Source organism: Lepisma saccharinum, chromosome 1 (genome assembly GCF_977018435.1).
Source record: "Lepisma saccharinum chromosome 1, izLepSacc3.1, whole genome shotgun sequence".
NCBI lineage: Eukaryota > Metazoa > Arthropoda > Insecta > Zygentoma > Lepismatidae > Lepisma > Lepisma saccharinum.
The window spans coordinates 172,927,316-172,953,772 of NC_139229.1; the positions used below are offsets into that span (position 1 = coordinate 172,927,316).

At 38.4% G+C, this 26,457-nt stretch overlaps 1 protein-coding gene across 2 annotated transcripts in view; it reads right to left on the bottom strand.

The window, feature by feature from the left end:
- Positions 1-26,457, bottom strand: part of LOC146004132 (uncharacterized) — a 230,497-nt gene that overhangs the window by 7,693 nt on the left and 196,347 nt on the right. The window contains exons 4-7 of one of the 2 annotated variants that reach the window (XM_083142805.1): positions 21,916-22,097; positions 17,544-17,661; positions 8,711-8,863; positions 212-324 (exon numbers count right to left, since the gene is read on the bottom strand). In XM_083142805.1, coding sequence (XP_082998931.1) covers positions 212-324; positions 8,711-8,863; positions 17,544-17,661; positions 21,916-22,097 — 566 coding nt within the window. Of the gene's footprint in view, positions 1-211; positions 325-8,710; positions 8,894-17,543; positions 17,662-21,915; positions 22,098-26,457 lie in introns of both variants that reach the window. The other variant, XM_083142802.1, reaches the window with a different exon arrangement.

Consider the following 26,457-nt stretch of genomic DNA (forward strand, 5'->3'; position numbering starts at 1 on the left):
TTAATACAATAGTTAGTTGTAGTTGCATGAACATATAACAAAAGATATAATGATTTGCAATAGTTTTCTTTCTGTATTGGATAAAAGGTAACTGAAACTTTGTAGAGATTAAATTAACATTCCAACATTTATAGAATAAAGATAATATGTATTCTTTCTTAGCATATAATTTGTGTGTGTGTGTGTAATTACATAATTTCAGAGTTCTTACCGAAGTCAAGGCATTATAGGCTTCATTCATAATTTCATCCACTCTTTTAACTTCAAACCCCATAAAAGATGTGTAGAACACCTGCAGCTCTTGCTTTGAAATCACACCAGAACCTGAAATAGTGATAATACCCAAATTACTGAATAGCAAAACAATGAAATGACTGCACGATAGTTGTCAGCCCATGTGTATGTTTTTCCATGATAAAAAACAATTCATGAATTCTTTTGCGAGCCTGCTTTGCTATGACCGTTCAAAAATGAATTAATTTGTACTTAACTCGTGGTATAACGGCTTGCGAGGGGTCAGTGCCTACCTACCACTGTACCCCCAGTAATGGTAGGTTTTCTATGGATTATGCTACTCATTCAAAGCTTCCCCAATTCCCTCATGATGGAGGGTGGCCACAAGTTCCATACACAGACTTAAATCTCAGGAGAAAAGTTGTTCCACTTTCCCCAGGAGACTCGAACCTCCAAGTGTCCTCTAGCAAATCCCAAAGCTTGCACCACATTGCAGGACTTAAGTTTATACTTAGTTTATTTAGTTGCTTCTTTTTACTGTAAAAAATTATCTTAATTTGAATGTTCTAAAATTTAAAGAAATATTTTCTCTTAAGGGGATTCCTCGAATAATTTAAATGGGGGTGGGAAGGTGTGGTCAAATAACACCTTATCAATTAATTTGAAGCAAATTTAACATGGAACATTTGTTGGCATGGAAGATTGTAAATGAATAGGTTAAAAAAAAACACCCTCAATCGCACTAGCACTCGGTTTGTGCCATGGAGGAGGCACATCGCATAGCATTTTGTACTTTAAATTTAGGTCCAATCCAAATTAGCTTATCTGAGAATAAAGTGGACCAAAAAATGGTATAATATCCCCATTCACTTGTAGGTGCACAAAGAAGCAATAACCAAAGCCAGATTATATAAAAGATCCTTTTATATTCAGAAAAGGTATGTTCTATAACATTTTCTTGAAATGGAGACAAACATCTAACAGGATGTCCCTTGACCCTTTTCCAGTGGCAATGGCAGAAAAAAATTAGGGAGAGAGTAGTATGTAAATGTAATTATTGATAACAACTCGTTTGAACCAGTTTCCAAATTCAAATACTTAGGAGTAATATTAACAAATGAAAATTATATTAAAGAGGAAATAAAAAGCAGGCTTAATTCAGGAAATGCATGTTACTTCTCTCTTCATAAACTTTTGTCTTCGTTTAATATCTAAGAAACTAAAAGTTAAAATATACAAAACAGTAATTTTGCCTGTAGTATTATATTGATGTGAAACTTGGTATTGAGTATTTGAAAATAAGATCCTTAGGAAAATCTTTGGACCTAAAAGGGATGAGAAGACAGGTGAGTGGAGAAGGTTACATTATTTAGAACTACATAATTTGTATTCATGTCCAGATATTATTAGAATAATTAAATCAAGAAGACTTAGGTGGGCAGGCCATGTGGCACGAATGGGAGAGGAAAGAGGAGTTTACAGAATTCTTGTTGGGAAACCTGATGGTAAGAGACCTGTAGGAAGACCAAGACGAAGATGGAGGGACAACGTTGAGATGGACCTAAGGGAAATCGGTAGGGATGGAAAAGAGTATATAGAACTTGCTCAAGATAGGGAAAGATGAAAGGCCTGTGTTGCTGCAGCATGAACCTTCGGGTTTAAGAAGGCTAGGGAGTTAGTTAGTTAGTAGTATACACCGTAATGCACATTGAAATACCATACCCAAAAAATATATATTTGTGCATGGAAAACGAAAGTCAAACAAAAAATATTCTATTTCACACAATTTCATTTCAGTCACAGTTATTTGTCACATTATTGAAAGGGAAATGCAGGAACATGATACATTTTTTGAGAGGACAACACTATTATAGGGAAATATATGCCTTGTTTGCTTCCATCTGAAAAAAAAATACATTGCTTGCTTGCACCCCCTGAAAAAAATCCTGCGGACTTCCATTTATTTAACTCGCTTTATCTGTTTGCAGTGAGAGCAGACTGGTCGACCGGGGGGAGGCTTTCGCCATCCACGGCGCTCTGCGCTCACTACCCCTAACGTTTTTCGTTTTGTTCTATTGCGAAGTTACAGATCAAAGAGGCCATCATCGTTGAAACCATGAAATTTTTCAATCATCAGCGCCGTCTGGCGATGTTTGTTTGCAAAATCCGCGAACAGCACTACAGGACCTACGAACACTGTTCAGTTGTCTGCCTTTGGTTTGGTACTGGCCATTCCAACTGGATCAAGGACGCCAGAGGGAGCAAGTGTTTCTTGTAATCTTTTAACATCGTCGAAGTGAACTTATCTTTTAAAATACTAGTGCTTGTCGTTGTTTGTAACCTTCAGTGTTGTTAATGTAGTGTTTGTGTTTTGGAAAGAAACATTTGAAGCTGAAGACATGACAGGAATATATGTGGTTCGTCAGTCATCGACAGCGAACTGTGGTAAGAGTAGTAGTAATTAGAATGACTAAGGTAAACATATGTATATGTTAATTCAAGAATGATATAATGTATCTAGTGTTTAACTGAAAGAAATTGCATAGAACGGGGCAATTGGAATTACGATACAATGCCAAACAACTGTCGTACATGAATTCCCATTTTAATATTTTCTCGAGCTCTCGGCAGTAGACTAAATACGACGTGTAGGCATTCGAAACATGACTGTAGGACCCGGCTTTGCATTCCTTGTTTCATTGACTAGCTTTTCGAAAAATAACTTGAAAAGGCACCCAGTCTTCTGCAGAACAGTTTTTAGAAGTTCATTTCGAAGAAAACAGTATCAATGATTTTTTTTATTGGAACTTCGTTACACAGAACTCTGAAGACGCGGAACCCAAAATATGACCGTGGATATCATGAAAACTAGTGGCGGCGATTAGTGAGGGGGGGGCAGTTGCCCCCCCATTTTTTGCTACTTTTGCCACCGCACTATGCTAAAGCTTATCTACCAAGGGAAAGTAACTGCCCTTGCCCCCCCCCCACCACCGTTTTAGAATCCAATCGCAGCCACTTATGATAACCGTATGAGATGTTTGCATACATGCAATTATTTTACACTTCAGAATTTGGTACTTAAATATAAATTTAGAAGCACCTTGCAGCGTCACTCCAACAACCTTCATATCGTGTGGCGGCTACAAATAGCTTCTGCAAGTTATAATGCTACTATAACAGTAAGACCTTTATGCTCAGATAGGCTGATATCGACTTAATCTACAATGTAAAGTGCAACGTGCCTCCACCGGGAATCTAACCTGGAATCTTTTGATTATTTTTTTCTATTTAGGTTATTTTGCGTAGCTTTTCTACACTTTTGGGTTTATCTCGACGAGCGAGCATCAGTGAAAACTGATGACCTGGATGATGGGACAAAAACAATGGCATGCCTTAGTCGGGGTTCGAACTGAAACATTTGCCTCCGTATTGCTGGCCATTTAGCGGCAGAGTCCGGTCCTTTTGGTTGCAAGGCGACAGGTGCCTATTTGGGCCGGTAAGGGCAGGAAGGCGCAGCCCCGAAAATTTAAAATAGGAAGGTGGGGCATTATCAAATCGAATTGGAGATATGTTTATTTTGTTATCGATTTGGTTAATATATCTCTTGATAAAAAAATGTAGGAATATTTTCTCATATACGTCACCATTTGTAAGTACTTTCTAGCACTACATGTATCTTTCCGAGTGTAACTTTTAACACACCTATTAATAATGCCACTCCATTCTTTCATTTGCAATTTTCAAGGTACCGTTATACCTGCATCACCTCCCTCCAAGGGGCAAGATTAAATAAATTTGCTTCAATTCATTCATTATGTTTCGATGTCGAGAATTTTAGTCTCTTGCGAAGATATTGACTCACTATATACGAGGTATAGCACACATGAAACGGGTCTGGGTAAATATCTCATTATAGCTACTTTTCGCATTAGTTTTTCCGGGTGGTATTCCTTCAAAGTCGTTCCCTACTGCTGTCAACAGGTCAGAATTCGATGCTGCCACTGTTGGAAGTCATCTGAAAGTGTCTTCAGAAGATGTTCAATTTTTCTTTTCGTTTCTACCGATTTGGCATGTTTTCCTGTAAGTACGAGGGCCACTATTTATATTTTGAGCCTTGGCAACAATGATTAAAGTTAGGCGCGATTTGACGTTTGCACGTAATCGTCTGGCATTATTGACCATAACGTACTTCAAATGTTTTGTCAATAGCTTGATTTGTGTTGTTTAGGTTGCCTTGGAGATTGCGCGACAACAATAAAATGGAATTAACTCGTGAACATTTTCGTGCGATGATTTTTTACGATTTTCGACGTGGATTATCAAGACAAGAGTGCATCGATCAACTTACTTCCACATTTGGCGGTGAAGCCCCATCCTTTGCCACTGTGAAACGCTGGTATAACGAATTTAATCGTGGCCGCCATTCGCTCACCGACGATATTCGCGAAGGTCGTCCAAAATCAGTTGTTGTTCAAGAAAACATTGATGCTGTGCAAAACCTAATACTGCAAGATCGTCATGTGACATACTGTGAGATTGAGGCAACCATAGGCATTAGTTCCACCAGCATATATAAAATATTACATGATCATTTAGCTGTGAGAAAGGTATGTTCTCGTTGGATCCCACACAATTTGACAAAAACTCAAAAAGACGCTCGCGTCAATTGGTGCAAACAAATGCTCAATAAATACAATCGTGGTGCTTCAAAAGACGTATATAAGATTCTAACAGGTGACGAATCATGGATATATGCATATGAGTCGGAACGTAAACAGCAGTCGACTGTATGGGTGTTTCAAGATGAACCCAATCCAACAAAAGTTGCTCGCGCTCGAAGCACATCGAAACAAATGGTCGCCTGTTTTTTCGGGAAAACTGGTCATGTGGCAACTGTGCCTTTAGAGGAATGTAGAACGGTCAACTCTGAATGGTACACAACAATTTGGTTGCCAGAGGTCTTCGGTCAAATACGGAAAACAAACAAACGCCGTCGGATCATTCTTCATCAAGACAATGCCAGCTGTCACACATCTCGTCTAACAACCGACTTTATGAACAGTCAAAAAATCGAATTGATGGGTCATCCGCCGTACAGTCCTGATTTGGCACCCAATGACTTCTTCTTGTTCCCGAATGTCAAGAATAAATTGCGTGGACAACGATTTTCGTCGGCGGAAGACGCCGTTGATGCGATCAAAAACCATATTATGGAGGTGTCTCAAAAAGATTGAAAAAACTGGTTTGACAAATGGTTCGAACGAATGCAAAAGTGTATTGACCATAAAGGAGAATATTTCGAAAAACAATAAAGCAGTTTTCAATGCCAAATTCCTGTTTTTTCATTGATAGGCTCAAAATATAAATAGTGACCCTCGTATATGTTTGATTTTTTGCAAGAAGGAAAGCCGCTCTGAGCAAGATCTGGTATGCAAGGTGGGTGTTGAAGCACAGTAGTCGTTTTACTTTATTCTGCACAGATAAACCAGCCTCTGGTTTTCGCGGAATCTGGTTAAGATTACGACGTAATAGTTTTGATTAATGGTCTGGAAACACACAACCTTCGATCGCTTCTGATCACAACAATGAATTTTTCAATGTTTTGAAGTTATGGTCGGGTCGTTGCTTTCCACTTTACTGAAAACAGCTTATGCCAGACTTTTCACAAGCAATACATTTTACATTTGGTAATAATTTACATAGTACTTGAAAAGGGACGTAGAAACGCGCGCATTGCTAACGTAGCAATTATAGATACGTATTAATATGTCTATTTTCAGATAATCTTTCACTTACATCTTCTTCTTGAAGCTTTCCTGGTGCCGAATGCCGGCCCCGTAACTGAGAGCGTTACGTGGTCGACTTTCGGTTTCCAGATTCGAGTCCTGGTCTGGGAAATTTCATCTAATTATCATCCATCCTTATCGTCGTGGTTAGCCAAAAGTGGCAGAAAAGCGGCGTGAAGTAACAGACATATCATGGCGCCAAGTGATGATGATGATATTTTCTCGGCATATCGACCAGGTGAGTTCTGGGAAAAGTTTCAGAGTTTTCAAGGACTAACGCCACACTCACTTTTAAGACCGAAAGACGACGATGACGCTATCTTCCGTGGTTGACATCCCGAGCGAGAAAGTATCTTCAGAGCATTATAACACCACTTGTTTTACTCTTACAGAAAGGGAACTCGCACCAAAGTAGCAGCTACGCAGAAACAGACGAAACATTCCAAACGAAGCGGCGTAGTATGAATACTTTAATCTGTTTCTACTTTCCTGAGAATATGAAAAGCAGCATGCATGTGTCATGCATCCATGAAACAGGTAGTGGAGAATCCAGAAGTTATAGTTGGGAGGGGCGAATATTATTCGGATACCTCACCTCACCGAGAATAATTCTAACCTCCACTTGCACTGTTTTGTATAAACAACATATAGTACTGAGAACATAAATAAACCTGACTTCTAAATTCTAGAGATTAAAGTATTGTTTTATAAAAATAGGGGTCCAGGGCTGGAATAGATAGTTATTATTGCATATCGTTATCGTAATTCCTTGCATTTCCATGGTAAGCTGAACGATCAGATAGCTATTATCTCAATGGGTTCCGGTTTGGATTCCCCACATTTCGCACAGTGGTTCGGATTCAAATTTAAACTGTAGGTCCAGTTCCGATTACCCTATCATGAGCATAAAGTGGAGTTAAAGCAAATAAAATATATTCTTCAACGACCAACCTTTTAAACTTTGTGATATAAGACAGAACACTGACTCTTATGTTAGCATATATGTATATTAGGCGTCAAGGCCCCGCAGGATTTTTCTCTGGTGGGGGGGGGGGGGGCAACAGCTGTATACTTAGTGTCAAGTTAATTCTCATAAAGCATCCCCAGCACTAGGATAATTTGCATAATCATTGATAATGTGCTGTCTTTCACAGCACTCTTCGTATTTGTTTTCACGCTAGAATGTCATCATTTGAAATGTATGAAGTCTTTCCAGATACATGGGGGGGGGGGGGAGTGCTTCCTCTGGCCCCCTCTGCGGGCGGCCATGTTAGTCGTAATAATACAGCCAAAAGACTGGCAGTTGGGAGGGGCGATCGCCCTCCACGTGGATCCGCGCCTTGTGTCAGCGACCCTAAGAAACAGCTTCATGAAAGTTTCTTTTTAAAAGTAATTCAGTTACTGTGCTACTCCTTTCAAAATTTAACTCTGTCACGGCTACCATTCTTTTAAGAAGTAACTGCTACATCTTTTTATGTCGGGTTAGGTGGTAGATCAGCATTTGCTGAACCTCACCCAAGAATAAGGACTATTAAATTGAATTGAAATTATTTTTACAATTACTTTTATCTACATTAATTATAACTCATAGTATGAGACGCAAGTAATAAACTGCAAGCGATTTGTTATTTTATTTCCTGGTGACCATCTAGAATTAACATTAACTTTCATGAACTTATAAAAAAAATCTCATATGTTGAAATATGAAAATATAAATGTAGGAGAATTCAAAGTAAACCATTCTTACTTGAAAATATTACGTAACGCGAAACATTTGCTCGTAACAAATGCATATGAAAATCAGAATTTTATATACAAATAAAATATTATTTTATTAATTTTGAGATCTCGAAAAAGTGACTGTTAACCTGGTTATCTGTTACTGAATACAAAGGCTATTGATAAAATTTCAAAAGTAGAAATGGCAATATATTATTATGTATAATTACAGTAACTACCATAAGGCAATAAACACACATCAATTTTATTCCAAATTTATTGTTATGTAGGTAAATGGTCGCCTTACACTCGATCCATCGGATGAGTTAAAATCCAGCATCCTATTTTTCATTACTTTTTAAATGTTTTATTCAGTTAATGTAATGAAATGCAATATAGTTATATTTTGTTATTAACTTCTACATACCTCGTTGAAGAAAGAGCTTTAAAAGCTAAGGGGAACTTTTAGTCATAAAGTTTATGTTCTGTAACCTCTTTTATGAAACTCAAATTTTTAAAATTTGGAAACTTTTAGTGATTGGATTATAAGTTAGAATCAGAAAACGGCCTTGTTCCTGCATCTTGCAAATGAATTTTTTGTTTATCTAATTCATTTTTTTTACTTTGGCTATCGAATCCTAAGTAGTCTAACTGATTTTTTTCTGTTATTAGCTATAAAATTACAAGCTTCCTGCTTTTTTGTGACTGAAAAATGAACGGTACAATTTTCCGGGTAGGAAGTGGGGGGGGGGGGGATCCCCCTACCGACGTTCATCTAAAACAAGTAAATGAGCTGCGGTTACAGGTTCTCATTTCAAAAATGTAACTAGTTACAGTTAACGTTATTTGGCAAAAGTGACTGCTACTCGTAACTGTCACAAGTACCTAATTTTATTTCCAAAACCTAACAAGGAACACCAAATGAATATCGTACAATATTTCATTTTATTTATGAAAAAGAGGGTTCTTACCGCTTCTGTTTATGATTTGGAAGAGAATCTTCGGGAAGTACTGCAACCAGAGAGGAAAATCCTCCAAATTTCGGGAATTTTTCACCAGATGGCCCCACTCGTCCAGCCATTCTTCCAGGTTGACGTAAGTGCGTTGCTCCACTATCTCCGTGTCTGCCAGAAGGAAGGGAGGCGAGGAGTTAGCTAGAACACACATATACAAGCATGCATGCATTTATAGGTTTACAGATATGTAAATGTTACCGATAAGAAGAAGAACGTGGATGAAAACAACAATTTACTTCATAAATAAATGTTTGGGACAACAACAACTATATTTTTAAAACATAATGTATGGGTATTTTAATTAATTGTTGACAATAACACTGGTCTACAAATTTTCATGAACTTTCTGCTTATGTATATTTTTCAGTCTTATTTTCATAATTTGGACCCGCTGAACACGAATATGACATTGGTTTTGCTGTAATGTCAGTTTTTCGGATAATATGGGTCGTTTATTACTTCTTATTGAAAGTGCAACGTGTAGCCTATATGTCATATGTATTATGTAGAAAAACATAAAATTACAAACACAGTACAGTCAGTACCAAGTAAATTACATATATATTTAACAGTATAACAATCAAAAATAGCTAAAGCAATACAATGAAATGAACAGAATACATTAATATTACACATCAGTCCCTTAATTTAGTTCACCTTATGTGACAACATGCTCAGGAGTGAATATTTTTTGTTCGTTGTCTTTCTTGGGAAACACTCCCTTCCCCTTCGTCACGAACTAATCCCCAAATGTAATCACCCATCATCCCTGGTATCTGCTTTCCATGCATTTAATGTCCTTATGAAACGGTTTGCTGTGTTCTTCGCTTTTCTCTCCCAAATTCTGCCGAAAGAAATCAAGATGCGAATGAAGCATGTGCAATTTTACAGACATTCTACAGTCCAGTGCTCTATATCTATCAATTAGTGTCTTAACTTGATAGTCAAGAGCATCACTTCTGTTGTGGACAAGAAATTCCTTTACCAAGTTGTGGAGGCCTTCCAAGCATTTCTTTCCAGCTCGATCATATTTTGTTTGAAGTTCATTACTATTTAGCATGAAACAAATCTGTGGTCCTGTAAAAATTCCACCCACAATTTTTGCCTCTGACAGATTAGGAATATTTCTTATGTACTGTAGAGCAGCTGACTCACTATCCAATGCTGTCACAAATTGTTTTGCCAACCTCCGTTTAATGTGCAGCGTTGATAGGAGAATCTTCTCTCTGGGCACTTAAGCTGCGCTTATCACATTGTGTTTTCCTGGAATTAGCTCTGTTCTTTCAGGCCACACAGTTTGCTCGTACTGTCCCAGAGACAAAGAAAACAAGAATCCTTTGTATACCCACTTTGTAACCCAAGAAGAAAACCAATTATTTTGAAATCACCACATAGGCTATGTCCCACTGGTGTTAATCATATTGGATTTTCTCCAACATCAACTTCACACTTGAGTAACTTTCCTTCAAGTGGATGGAGTACGCGACTGAAATTGATTCGTACTGAAAGCTAATTGCACTAAAGAGACCACTTATATCAGAACAGTAGCACAGCGACTCTTCCACAGCAAACAAAACCACGAAAACACCTGGTGTCTCTTTCTGAATTTTGTTATTCTACATAAAGGAAGTAGCAAGTTCCATTCCTTCAGCCGTGAAGCTAAAAGTTCAGACTTATTTTTTGGTAAATTCAGGTCTTGAATAAGGTCATCTAGCTCTTTCTGGTTCAGTAAATGAGGTTTCTTGCTATCCTCTTCATCAGTAACATGGTCACCAGAACTGTCCAAATCACTACCTTCTTCCGCAAACGTGGTTTGGATTGGAGGCGATGGTAAAGGAAGATCTTCACTGTCAGGAACAGGTGCTAGGGAGGATGGTATGTCAAGGTATTGTAGCTGACGCCTGTTCTTCCTTCTCTTGAAATGTGGTAGGTCGATCATGCAAAAGTAACAATCAACATGATGATTTGTAGGTTCCCTCCACACTCGCAGAATCGCAAATGGCATGCCTTTCCTGCTACCACGCAAACAATGTTTCATCGTCGACCTGCAGTTACCACAAGTAACATGTGGAGCTCATGGTTTGTCCAGATCACCAACAGCCATTCCAAAGTACGCTTTATAGGCTTCACAATATTTTGTCCCTTGTACAATGACATGTTTAACTTACTTGGGCCCAATATAGTATCCACATACATAACAGAACGAGTCTGCATGTAATTTGCACTTCCGACACTCTGACATGCTGTTCCATAACAAAGCAAATGAACTTACCAGACTGAAGTAAGTAGTAGACATGGTGGCAAAGAAACAACCTTGAAACACACAACCACAAGGCCAAAGTAGGAATTCAGCTGAGTGCTTGTACTCTTCAAATTTACTACGCACCGATAAAAACACACACAAAAAAATAGATAAACCACACAGACGGGGTAGACATGAAGGGGGAGTTTCGAACCTTTACACGAGTTAAAATCAACAGCAACTGCGCTTCCATCTAGCGACTGTAAGAGTAAATACACTCGTTAATGTGTCTAAGCCAGCAGTGCGAGAGAACAAAACATGCTAATATCTTTCAAAATGTTGATATTTCGACAAAATCGTTGCCGGATTCGTGTTTAGTGGGTCGAAATCTATAAGAATTCATCACAAAACAATGATAAGCAAAATCTTGTTGACCAGTGTAATCATTTGGGGGTATAGAATATGTACGGAGCTAATAAATCAAAAGTGTTCATATGAATTCAATAACTTTGGAAAAATTGCTGGTGCTCATTTGACGAACTCCCAATATGTTTTAAGGAACTGTTTTGGCTGGTGTCAATGCCGGATATACAAACCGCAAAACCTCGCAATGCAGGGAAACCCGGAGATGAACAAACCTTTAGGGGGCCCTTGCCATGCACATAATATAGAGTTCGTATTCAAATATGTTTATGTGAAACAATAAACGTGCAAAGAAAGAACCACCTAAATATTGAAAGGTAAAAATGATTTGTCATTTCTTTTAGTTTGGCTATATTTCGGTTAATATCTTCTGTTTAATACTCGATACCACAAACTAAACATTAATTTCTTTCTAACCACAAGTTTTTGTTCCCTAGCTCTGTGGTGCGGGGCTAACTAGTTGAAACTGTGCATGCATACAAGTTAAAGAGGTGAAACGGGTATTACTAGAAATTCAGCACGGCGGAGTAAGGGACGAAAGATCCGTAGATTGAACGAAAACGAAATTATTATTTACTTTGGGGGCCACACACACACACACTCTCTCTCTCTCTCTCTCTCTCTCTCTTTCTCTCTGATGTAAGTGGTAACTGCAAAACCTTTGATGTTTCCTTTCACAGTGCGTATATCTTCCAAAATGTATCTGATATCTTCTGTCGAGAACACACGCTCATCTACATGTATACGAGCGCGTGGGTATAGAAATAGAGGAGGGCCTTTGGTAATATTTTGCGGGAGGGCCCAACATTTGTAGATCCGGCACTGGCTGTTGTGCTCCTTGTCTGGCGTTGTTTGATAGCCAGCCGATCCACGTAATAAAACACCTCACACTACTTACTACAGTCTGTCACAAGAATCTGTGGATCAATTCCGCGCATAACAGCCGAACAGTGCGCGCTGCTGCAAACTGCTGGTATCAGTAGTTGCGTTGCCCTCTCCATGCAATCCCTTTCCCACTCACGCGTTCATTGGTCAAGCCCTCTCAAGTCACTACTTGCGCAGAAGACATGTCTGCTTGCTCCGCATATTCCTGGGACAGAGTATACCTACCACGCACTTATGACCTATCGGAAGCAAGAAGTGACGGGTTCACGAGGATAATCTTGTACCCAGTTTAACACCCAGGAGCCCCTACACACCTCCCACAAGCGAACTGTTTGTTGCACTGACCTCCCACGCGAGACGGGGCTGGTTGTTTGCACAGACCCTATGTGTAAAAGCTGCCCGGTCCACACCTTTATGTAACGCAGCTCTACGTTGAGCAGAAATACAGCAAGGAGAAAGCTAACGTTGGGATTCCCTGCTAAACAACAAGAGGCGAGCATTACAAGAGCATTTTCAAGAGACATACCATGTAAATTACACATGACTTGACCTTCACAGCTGTGTATTTTATAAACCACGCAGTAATATAGTCATAATCAGGTTGGGAAGCTTACGCGTTAATAGAAAAAAAACTACTCGACTTATGAAATGTAATAAAGGAATAAAATGCATAAGAAACATTATTATTAGTCAAAAAGTCGAAGATTTCTCAGGAGGTGCTGTCCCAGAAAACAAGTACTTTAAATGTTGCACATTCTTGCAATGACTTACTTTTTTGTAAAGCGAAGAAAGCTGGGCATCTGTTTCAGATGGGTGCGATCAATGCTTAATTTCTCACGTATTTTGCCCTCGCTTCCTATTTGTACCCATTATGTCACTTATTTAAGGATATTCTGTAAACTTCATCTATCCTACTTGGCTTTGCTACTGCCGTGGGGAGTAGACACATTTTCATTGGGATTTATTTTGGCATGAGCAGAACAAGTCATAAGGACAATAAATAAGGCACCTCAAATGCCTTTTCCGGTCATTCAAAACCTCTATTCATCAATAGTATTAGGTACATTAAACTATGGAATAGAACTGTGGGGGTTAAGGGGGACAACACAATAATTGGCATACAAATAGAATTTTATAAGAGAGTAATGGGCGTAAGCAGAGGCACGGCCAACTGTGGAATTCTCAAGGAATTGGGCCTGGACAGAGACGCGGTACAAGCACGGATGAAGGTTGTTAAATATTGGATGCGATTATCACAAGAGGGCCAAACTACGCTGAGGGCACAATGTTTGGAAATACAGACAAGGGAGGAAAACTTTTACAGCTGGGGTCTGGAAGTGAAAAATATCTTATATGTATAATAGCGGAATGGGTTGGGTATGGGAAGAGGGAGGAAGGGGGGCATCTCAACAGAAAATCAAATCAGAGACAGACAAGAAATAATAGCTGACTGCCAAATAAAGACCTCAATCAGGGAACAGCTAAGAGTAAGAGAATGGGGGAAAGCGAAATATATCCAGGTTGTGGGAAAAAATGAAAGAGCCGCGCTGGCATGGTTCAGATTAGGGGGATGGAAACACCTAAGAACAAGAAACGAAGCAGGGAAAACGATATGTCCTTTGTGCGAGGGGGAGGAGACGGACAAGCATATCCTACTGAACTGCCCTTCTACACGTGACCTAAGGGACAAATGGATGAAAAACTTAACAGGTAGGGAGGTGATAGAAGTGGTAGACGACAGAATAAATATAAAGGAAGCGGGGCAGCAAGTGGGGAATATCTGGGAGAGGCAAGAGAACGGCGGGGGAAAGCTATTAGAGAAGGCAACGAAATGAGTGATCATGCTCCAGACGAGCCATCTTTATAGTGTAAGTGTGTGTAAAGCAAAATGTATGCGTGTTTTGGTGAAAGTGCAGGAAAAGAGAAGTGGGGAGTAGAGGAAGGAAAAAGACTGGAAGAAGAACTGCCGAGGGAGGGGAAGAAAAGAAAACTAAATGTAACAAAATAGTGTAGAAAAATTAAAAAAATATGTAGTGCGTGCAGCCTATGGCTCACACAAAAAGAAAATAAATCTAATTCTAATTCTACTGGAACTCCACACCAACAACACCGGGTCACAATTTTAGACAGGATGCGAATTAACATGGGCAATACTGGCAACGTCTCACTGGATCCAAATATCCCTGACAATGTAGGTAAGCTTTCGTCCCTGCGCCAAGGATGATTTTATCCTCCTCCCCATAACAATGTACACTGGCGCAACCACAGGTGGTTATTCCCCTCACCCAAACCTTGGACGGAAATGAGTTCTTGGCGGAGGCAAACATTGATGGCCATGGGTACCTGCAGGGGGCAATTACCACTCCCAATTTCAAATTTTATGCAAATAAAAATACTTTTCGTAAAATTTTCTTGCTCCCTTCACTCGCAATGCGTCTTCACACTTAGTCTTATGAAGTTCAGAGCAGTAGCTAGACGGCGGCAGGAGTCGGCCCTGGGCGCCAAACGATGTAAATAAAAAAGTTGTAAAAGATAGAATGCTCGCAATATGTGATTATTTTCAGTAATGCATTGCAAATTACCAGAGAGAGATAAGAAATACTTCTATTCATTGATTTTGTTTTAAATGCATGAACATTTGTTTTGAGGAAAAGGAGCGTGCACATTTCGGAGAGACAATTTATGTAATTTTTGCTGTTGGTTTATTATGAGATTGATAAATTGGTTGTGTAATGTATTTAAATAATATATGTTGTATATATAGTATATGTTAATGTATTAAAGAAAGTTTGTAAACAAACAGAATTTAGTGTTGGCATGTTGCCTATGTGTGAAACATATATCGTGCATGAAAGTTATACATGTTGATATAAAAAATGAATTATATTTGGAATACATTTATCAAGCACTTTCTGTCTTTCATTTTCCATTATTACGTAATGTACATTTGAACGCAGTCGCGGTTGGCAACTAGTATGATGGGTAGTGCCAAGGTGATCAAGAAATCGAAAAATTTTCGCTAGCATATGTCATAGAAATCTCACGAAAGAGGTAATTTTAATGTTTACTAAAATTGCAGACAAAAATTCAGAGTTCCTAAGATTGGTTTATTTTAATTCGCATTTGTACTACTTTGGCTAATCGCGAAGATAAGGATGAGTGAACACTCACAAAGAACACTCATGCCCAGGCCGGGATTCGAACCAGAGATCCCTGGCGGCGTAGCAGGCTGTGAACGGATGTCGGTCAGAGTTTCTAGGAAATAAATGTGACTATTAAAATTTCGACGCCTGTCACCTTTACCACTTTTATTTATTTTTAAATAGAATTGATGATTAAATCTGGCGTGGACGGCCAAGTTGTTTAACTTTTAATTTAATATCGTATAGTACCTTGAAAAAGTGTGTATGTAATAATGCTCTAATCTGACTCATCTTCACTGACTACACTTCCTTTCACACACCATCAGACACTTTCACTTCACTAAAAGAAAAACACTGAACAATTAGAGACACAGAGTCGAAAACGGCATTCTCGCCTTGCTTTGTTTATAATTTGCAACCCCAGCACGGCAGATGATCGGTGTTACTAACAACTGAAATATGATTATCTGCTAAATGAACTGTGGATCTACAATTTTTAAAATTCAATGAAAGAAATTGAATTATATCTCCAAGTAAAATTCTTATACTGATAGATTTTCCATGTGATTTTTTTGCAAATATTAAAGTAAAAAAATCTCCTGGTGATGTGAATTCCCTTTGATATTTTGACGATTTTTTTTGTACAGAAAATGTCTTCAATATTGTCAACGTCAGTTACAACACTTGAGTGTCTGTGTGCGTGAGAGCAAGGGATATATATTTTCTTAAGGAAGAAATCGATAACAAAGATGTCTGGATGGCTCTTTAGACACATCTATCTAAATGGTTATATAAATTTGGGGAAGATATTACGTTCGTTCTTGCCAAGAAGACTGCAAAGTATCTTTCTCGCGAATTACTTTTCCAACGAGTATTACAAATCGGTCAGGATTAGTCACTTATCTATGAAGTTTGCAACTATGTCAACACAATGCGAAAGCTCTCGCGTCGTGCCAGCCGAAAATGGGCGCGGCTGGTTGTCTTATGGCTACCACCTTCTTTCCCATTATCTGCGGAGACTTTTTCATACCTCCGTGCATGTCACTGTGCAAAGGCCACACTATGCTGGCCCAGAGCAAGTGGGAGAACAGCTGGGGATGCGGTGCAGGAATTCAGGCGGTCGTAAGCTCGAACGCTTACGAGATTCGAATCTCCTTGTAAGAAAATTTATTAATTAAACTATATTTTGGCGAAGCAAGTGCTTTTTCTGAGGGTAGAGCCTGTGACCACTGTTTGAACTTGTTGAAAAAATAATTCAAATAGTTTGTTCCAACACAAATGCTTTAGCACCAAATTCTACCCCTTTTTTTGCGTAATTTACGAGGATAATAACGTCTTTGATACTACTACTACTAATAATAATAATGTTAATAATAACATTATTATCATTATAACATTATTATTATTATTACGTTTATCCTAGTACTTGCACCCCCAGATAAAAGAATTCGTGGTTGCGCCTCTGACAATGTAATAGTCACATTTGTAACACGAATAATTCCATTAGTTTTTCACATGTAAAGTTGTTCGTTTCGTGCTTTCAAATGTAATCAGTGCAATCGTTTGACACATCTGGCTAAAGTGAAACTTTGAGCAATTTCTAAGGTTATGTACAAAGACAACAATATTGATGTTATGGTCTGTATGTACATTTTTTTGCGTTTCAGGAAAGGACACGGTGATGACGAACTGTTTATGGAAGTTAATGTGTCAGGATTCAATGGCTAATAATTTAAATAGTAGCTCGAAAAGTCATAAAATTTACGTTGAACAAAAGTTAGTAGTGAACACGTTCATTAGAGCCAACGATGGATCAGTGAATGTTTGAAAATATATGTTTGTGTAATGGAACTAATTCTTCATTATGCAGGTTTTGCGTCAATTAAATTATGCGTAATTTACATAAAGTACTTAGCGAGTAAATTACCTTGGCAACCTCTTGATCATTATAAAGATTGAGAATTAATAAACAATTTCTATCTGGCCCATGGTGTGGAGCGACTGTCTTGTCTGTCTGTTCAACTTCCGATCTAGTTTCCGAAGATTATTGGTTCGAGCCCCGGGACCCAAGAGAGATTGTCTGGGTCTGCCTTACCTGGGGAGGTACCGGGACTCCTTGCTGTGAGGAAGCAGTCTAGGAAGCCCTTGTGAACCTCCTTCAGGATATGGAACTCGACGCAATCTAGGGACCAGTCTGCGAAGTGCCTCAGTCTCTGAAAACAAACGAAATCCAGTATTTTAGAAGTCTTTTCTTTACACAGTATAAAGCGGTTAATATGAAACTTTGATTCCCCCCTGTAACGGAAAGGTTACAAGCTATAAGGAAGGCCTGAACGCTGGACAACTCGTTCGAATTGTGAAAGAGCGCTCTTCTATGCTCGCGTGCATTTCAGAGTGAGCAAGGTTACAGTAACGTTGTAAGAGGGGCGGGGAGGAGGCAGCAGCCTTGCCAGATACTCACGTAATATACAAAAAAACTGCCATGGCGCCACACAAAATTACACAAACTCTCAAATTGAAAACGCACCCATATTCCGTACGTTCAACGGCATTGTATTTAACGTGGTGGATAATTTTTAAGAGATAGGAAAGACATTTTCCACACTAAAATTAGGTGGAAAGTAGTGCATTTACATTCCATTCTTAAAAATTAAGAACTTGGCAAAGTGGAACTATCCACAACTGTTATGGAATGGAATCTTGGTAACCTCGCAGATACAAATTGATGTGAATGCAAGAGTAAATACAAGAACATTACAGATAACGCCCATTTCGAGTGCAAAAGTGATTAACCCACTCAGACTCGAATCAAAAATACAACCATGAGTGGGACGTTGGAATGAGTGACAATTGACTTGGTCCGTTTCGGAAGCCAAGGAACTTGATTTACATGATGGAGGCAGTGCTTCTCTCCCGACGAACCTCAAGTGTTGTGGAATACATGAACTAGCTTAGAGAAGATCTGTTGAACTGTGTGTGTATTTTAAGTGTACTGGAAGTTTAACAAAGAGCGGTGTGAGGATAATCCCCTCCAAGATTAACTAGTAAGATGGAAGTGATAGACGTAAAAGTGTCTCACTTTTCAGGCGTTCTGTGGAAGAGGACTTAGTTAAATACTACATAGGAACACAAATAAATAGAAGAAATGAAAGGACTAAAGAAGGAAAGAATCCAGATAGCAAGTACAAGAAGATCTACAAATTCTATACTTCACGTTAAATCCTTAATTTCTGATACTTCAACTTTAGTCCAAGGACTACCTATATGTTTAAATCTTCTTCTACATTCACTTAATCTCTCAATTCTGGAACTTACTTCTTCAAATCTTTCTCTCCTCAAGAGAACATCTATTTTATATACTCTTTTCTATATTTTAAAGATTATTGATATTTTTAACATCTTAATATTTTCTATTTTATTCTTATTCTTATGTCTTATATAATCTATTTTATTATTTTAATCTCTTACTTTTTTGTGTCATCGTATTGGATGGAAAATAATCTGCGGGAAACAAGACTCTAATCATTTACACCTTGGCATGTAAAATAGTTGCCAAGGCAAGTGTTAGTTTGATGATGGTGTTTCTTCTGTATTCAAGGAGTTACGGGCAGTTAGGACAATCATTTATTGGGACTAACCGCACCCAGTGAGGAGAATGCAAAGATGGACATTAAGATCAAAGTCAAACAGAGATTACAAAGGAAGAAATGTTGGATGAGAAGGTTATAATTGAGAGAGAGGTGAGTAAAGGTATACGGAGGATCGCTTCATCAACGTCCCAATATCTAGTTTATTTACATAATTCAAATTTGCAAAGGAATGTTTGCATCTTTTACCTTGGTAATTGTTCCTTATTTCTTTCAGGGAGCCTTATAGAGGGAGGGCGGGGATAAAGCGGAGACGTTATCATCACATTATTACTTCACATCATTAGATCTTGCCCTTTCACGTTCAACAGTGAGAATACTGAGACTTAGTCCGCCAAATTTAGCCTGGCCTGAATCATACTGCTCTACATTGCCTCCAGAAGTTCTTTGCAAGTTTAAATTTTGAGATATTTCTTCTGTCGTGACTGTTACTGGAAGAGTAAGAAACAAACAGAAGGCGGTACAGGGTGCAGAGAACACTGGAAGCTAGTGTCGAGTTATTAAGGAGAAGAATAAACTTTGCCAAAACACTTATGGATGTTGTTGAGGTGATTTCAGATTTAAGTACCTTACTGAAACTTAGAACTTGATTAGGAAATTCTGAGGATAAATCATCTTCGTATTCGTTGCAAAAGGCAATCGCTCTATCTGAAGCTGTAGGAAGGATGGAAGAAAAGCTAATATTATCCATGCTCTTCTTGAGTTGAAAATAACGCAAGCATTTAAATGCATCACTGGTTGTTCCTTGGGAATTGGAGGTGCTTTGTTGTTAACATATTAAAATCTGGAGTGCAAGGCCAAGAGAAAGAAAAAGAAGCAAGGCAAAGTGCTTTTTATTCAAGAAAATAATAAATGGATAAAAATATCCAAGCAAGTTATCGCGAATTTTTGCGTAAATTTTGCATTTACCAAAAACAAAAAAACAAAAAAAACAACTATTTCTCTGGCCCCGTTAGGCTTAGGGCCCACCCGCTTGCACGTACTCTGATTTGACATTTTCATTCAAATTGTAACGATAAACTAGAATTTATAGCCAGATAAAAACAGAATGTTTTAATTTTATTGTCCACAAAAATTAACTTTTTCATATATTTTTCTCACAATATCAAACTTTTGGTATCAACTCCATGGGACACGAGGGCCCTTCAAGCGCGAGGCCCCAGGCGGTCGCCCACCCCTTGCTACGCCACTGCAGTATATTTGAATACATTCCATTGATTTAAATATTATCACACATCGGTACTTCTAAAACAGGAATCTTAGCGGTGTTAATGAAAGAGAAAGAAATAAATTCAATGTTGTACACTCACCTCACGTAGTACTCAGTTTCTTTCTTTATACAGCATATTTGCAGAAGATACAATTAAACCTACAAGTGTATCAATATACGCTGTATAAAACACACCTTATTAGTAACTTGGTTATCCGTACAAATATTGGAATAGAGATCTCTTTACTGGGATGTGCCCCAGTCATTCTGTGAAGAAACAATGAACGAAAGCTATTTTATTTTCTCGCAATGGCTGAAATATTAATGTCAAGCTTCCCTTTCCAACTCCTTTAACTTTCAATTCAAGCACAGATCTAACAATTATAGCCATTAGCTGATATGTAGACGGTGTCAACATTTCTCCTGGGTAAACCCAACACTTTTCCTTGTTGAGGTGAAGCCAATGTCTGCAGATATCGATCGATCAATGTTGACTCAGTTGAGTCGCCTGAACTGAAGAGGGTTTAACAGGATGCCTTAATTCCACCACGAGCGTAAATTGGGGCTAGACATTACATCTTCCATTAATGCGTTGAATTATTCTGCTGCTTAACTAACACTGCGTGTTGAGACTTGTTCTGATTCCGTTCCCTCGAAATGAAAATCTTAGTAGTAAATCGAACTGTACTGCTTATAACGACGTGTCATATTGAGATCGCTCCAAGATTAAAGTGCTAATTGCATTACAAGCGCAGTCATGTACGGAAGGGACTGGTTGATGGGGTTTCAGCTTTTACCAAAACAGAGTAAATACTGTGTTTGTTGAAAATGCTTTTGGTGGAATATCGTGTGGGAGCATAATGGAATCTTAAGGCGAATGGAGCGTCCCTCGGGTGGCAGGGAAGGTCGATGATGGATCTGCTTGAGTCCTCCCGACTGGGTCAGATGGACCCCCTGGGTCAGATGGCCCAGCCCCAATTAGCCTTACTGTGAAAATAGCGGAGGTAAAACGAAAAAACCCAAACTTTACACGGAAGAATTTCATGTAACATTCCGGTTAGCATTTGCGATTGAGATGGGACGAAGTCTGCAGAACACGAAAGGCATACCGAGTTAGGTGATTTTCATTTAATAACTAATACATTTGAAAAGGAAGAAATGTAATTTAATAGAGAAAATGGTCATTGATATCGTGTAAACTTTATTTGTTTATTATTAATGTATTATTATATTTATACATATATTTTCTTATGTCGCTCATGACAAGAGTTAGGTGGTAGAGCAGCCTACGGATGAACTACGCCCGCTAAATGACCCAAAATGAACATATATTATGTTGGGCCTCGTCTTCGGACACTAGGAAAAGAAAGGATTTTTCCCCAACTTCCGAGACCTAGTAATAATATACCAAAAACATCATGCGGAGTGGTTAGCTAAGCTAGGCATGGATGTACTTTATGATATACAATGTAATCGTATCATCACTCAAGCTCGTCATTGCGATTAGCCAAAAATGGCAGAAAATCAAAGAAAAATAAATCAAATAAATCAAATCAATCAAACAAACAACTACATCAATACCTATTGCGGTTGCTAGTGAGTAAACCTACCTCGTTTAGAGTTTCGAAGTCATCGGCGGATATGACGTCATCCTTGTTCATGTCGAGAACATGGTGGAAGAAGTAGGTGAACTTTTCTTTCTGGAATTCCGAAAGGACGGCGAGGCCTTCCTTGAACTTCGGTTCCTCCTGCTGCTCTTCCTCCTCGCACGACCCCCTTTGGACCCAGGTGGCTGCAAAGACATTATGCAAACGTTACTTCACTCAATAACAGCGCCGGATTGGTATTCTGGCCAGAAGGGCCGGACGTGTGCAGATAAATTTACTACAGAAATATTTAGCAATGTTCTTTTCATAATCTGCATTACCTTTGAAAATAACGTTATTAATGGTGTATCATAACATTACTACATCACTTCAAACTGTAGTAGGGTTGCCAACCAAAGCTTTTGCTAAGAGGTAAAAAAGCTTCGTTATTAACGAGGATACATATCGTAGGCTGAATACTGTTTTGTCGTATCTCCACTGTTCGTCTGAAATGAGTTGACGACGTTACTGTCTTTCGTACATGTTAATGCGTCACGTTCCGGAACAAAGTATCTGGATGCCAAGTGGTGCGAACTATCAACAATAATAAGATGTTTGAGGAAATCTTGTAGTGTACTATACTATAAATCAAAATCAACTCACGTCAAACTTCAATCAGCTCTCCTGAAAAGTTTGTTAGGATGAACGTACAACATGCTGTAGCATTTGGCCGGCGAATTACAGACACTCGTTGAATCGCAGCCTCACCTGCGGTAAAGTTCAATTCTCTTACTCCAAGATCATTTGTCACGAGAAAGCAAGACTATCGCAATCCTGAAACTTACTTTCCCCACCCTACTACAACACCGATTCTGAACTTCGAACGAATGAGCAAGTTCTCGCCTCAGAAATGGAGCACAAAATTTGTAAAAGTGGAAGTGTTCTTTTCCTCCCTCCCTCTCTGACCCCTTCGGCAGCCGAATCTGAGCGAGTCTCCTTCACCGAAACTGCCACCCAGGGGGAGCCAAGTTGCACGTGACAGGATAGAACTTGCTAAGAAGCATGTTACCGTATGCGATGACCCAGTTGAAAGTAGCTTCTCGGATACGTTTCGCACCTCCTTTCCTCTCCTCCTACTAAATATTTAATCCCGAGAGAAGGAGGAAGTTTTTTCTCGGTTGCTTACAACTGCGAAAGTTAGTTTGCCAAGGAAAGAGAAGGGAACGAGAACAAGAGAGTAGAATGAATAGTGTTAAGAATCCAGCAAAGCGATTGAGGAGGGGAGAAAATGAAAACTAAATGTTTATTTTTCATTCCTATGTTTTGTGTTAAAGTTTATAAACTGAATTTCATTTGATGCTACGTAGCTAACAATAATAATATGCTGAAATATCGCTGAATACCCGAACACTAAAATATCAACTTGAAATAAATAACTAAGCTACCAAACAAGAACAATTCGCAATTGAAAAAGGACAAGTATGTATGTTCCATAAGTTCGACATGTCAAAATATCAAGAAGAGAAAGAACAGAATACTGTACAGTTAAGAGAGCTCCTGCGTATCGTAGTTAGCACTCTCCCCATTAGTGCAAGCGGTCCCTGATTCGATCGTGGGAGCTTCAAAATGTCGGTGCTAAAGACAATTGTGAAGCTATTTGAAAGCAACAGTAGTGGTCTCGGATCTCGAGAGTCATGAGATTCGATAACCACGTGTCACACAATGAAAAGCCTCTTAGCAGGCCTTGGTCCTTAAAATGTTGTTGCGGTACGGCGACAAACAAGGTATATACTCACATCTACGCATATAAACACATTGATATTTGAAAAAAAGAAAGAAGTATCAAAACAGGAATACAAACAGTAACGTCGCCAGGGTAATGTGTATTGTATGCTTATGTAGTGTGTAATGGTGGACTGAATATAAAGTGTTTCTTGCTTCGGTGCTGGTTTTTCATTTTTGTCATTTTACTATAAATAAGAGTATTTATCCAAGCTGTGATAATAGTTATTTGCGTTGTGTGAAAATTTGTTATGTAGGTTATTTATGTGACATCAGACTCTGTGATGGAGGGTTATTGCCTCCATTGGCGATACCTTGGAATACAAAATATCGACAAATCCTATTGGCATAAAAAAAAAATAAAAAAATCGCTTAACTCTTGGAGGCTGTTGTGCAAATTTCGATAAACAGAGGCATTGACAGGTGTGTGTTGAATACTTACTTAATAAATAATAGCATGCTTCAGAAACACGTGTACGATTTCGAAGCAGACACACTATTACCACACCAAAACAAGCTTGGTTTGTTATTAGCGACATTGCGGCGGGTTTACGAACTACATTTGAGGTTCTTTTTAAGAAATGAATGATTGCTAGAGTGAAAATTTTCTCCTTTTCCACAAACAACTTTGTCACCCTCAGTGTATTATCTTCTTTCTGTTATTAATAACGATCTCATCAGCATAAAAGACACGCTGTCAACTCTCACACAGAAATAGCTTCAAGTTCCATTTAGAACAGAAATGTTCCACGCTTCTATTCTGACAAACGACAAGTGAATATCCAAGGTCCACTGTCATAGTTTTGCCATAGGTTGGCAGCGCCACGCACGGGGACAGCGGAAAACAACACAGAGTTGAGTCAAGGGGAAAATACTCTTTTTGGCTTTGACAAATACTCTTTTCTTTGACGAAACTTTCTAAGGATATGACAGGATGACAGGCGACGGGAGCAAAACCACCAGGCTTGCTGTTTGTATCGATTCAGTGAAAGATAAGAGAGGCGAATTAGAGCAGTGTCGGATTATCCATTAATAAAGGTTAATTGAACATGTAATTGAGACACGCTTAGGAACAACATTAGGCTACGTAATTTACATGAAACATTGATTGGTTTTGTGATCAGTATGTGTCAAATCTATGTCTACGCAACGATATGCAATTACTGAAATTTTATAGTTCAAGCTGCATATTATAAAGGAATCATAGCTCATTTCTTATATTGAAAGCATAACATTAACATGACTAACATGGATTGGGAATTATTAACCTGACAGATGGATTCAGGTATTGTTTTATACAAGAGCGCTGTGTTTTGTTAACGGTGAGGACATATTTCGGTGGTTCGAATCTCATTTCATAGCTTTATCATAAAGTAGACCAAAAATTATCCCAATTTACGAGTATTCTCTCTTAACGATTCCCACCGACAACCATGCTTGCAATTTGTAGCAATTAAAAATAGGATTTTCATGACTTAGCATATTCTTTTGGGTAAGGGTGATGTGTTCTCTAAACATATAGAAATTCGTATTATGAAGAAACTAAATAAATTAAGGTGCTTTTAAGGGCATATTTTGGCATATTTGGCTATTTCTACGTGATAGAGCATATTTTGATGGATTTTTGGTCATATTCAGCATATTTTTGGATTTTCAAGAAATATACAGTCATTTTTAAAATGGATTAATTTTTACTCCCATTTTTACTCGAGAGTTTTTTTTTTGTTTTGGACTGTAGAAAAATCTTTTTACATTTGTATTTGAAAATTTACAGAAAGTATTCATTGTGCATTTCAACTCATCAGGGCCCATAAAGTGAACTAAAAATAGTATGGATATGAAAATATTTCAGCATAGGTTACATATTGATGTTTGAAACAGTCTAGTTATAAGGGCATATTTTTCAAATTATAGTGCATATTTTGTAAAATTTTAGGTCATAAGAGCATATTTTATTTTGCATATTTTGGTGATTTTTAGGTCAAAAATCCTAGCCCTATTGATTAATATTAGTTGGTTAGTATTCCATTCCAATGATAAGCATCAGTTACCCGAATTTTGCTTTACAATATTTAAAAAATACATCGGAATACTAAATTACCTATTATGGAATCACAAAATATAGTATTTTCACATGATATTGGTAGAAAATCAACGAAAACTACGAATTTTGCATAACATCCAGGATAATTAGACCGCGAAAGTGACTTGCGACATTTTTGCAGACCCTGCGAATGAACAAAACGCCGGGAAAGTGTTGACCAGTATCGGTAGTTAAAATCCAACCGATCGGTATCAGCTCAGTCCTGTAATGTGTGCTGAAGGAATTGATCCCTTTCTAATGGCTATACTACATATGTTTTGAAGAAAAATACAATTTGGGGTCATTATATTTTTCTGAAGGCATTTCTCACCATTGTAATTTATTTCAAGTTTCAAGAGGATTATTTATTCTATTCCATTTTACCAGAAAGTCAAGTCGCTTTATGGGTGGCCCTTTCTGAAGACCCCCAAATGCCAACCTCGCTTCCACGTAGTACCGTATAAGTCTCTGGCGTCTGGACTCACAGCTCGTGTTGTGTCATCCCTTCATGCTGTCCCTTCACCCATCTCATTACCATTCATCCTCATCTCCGCAATTAGATCAAAGTTGAAAAAAAGTGAAGTACAATAAACTGAATCAATTAATGAACTGTTCCGTCTACTGATCGAATGTAAACCAGGCTAAAGAGGCATCAAATTATGAAGTTTTCCTTTCCTGCTGGGGATCTACCCCCATTCCCA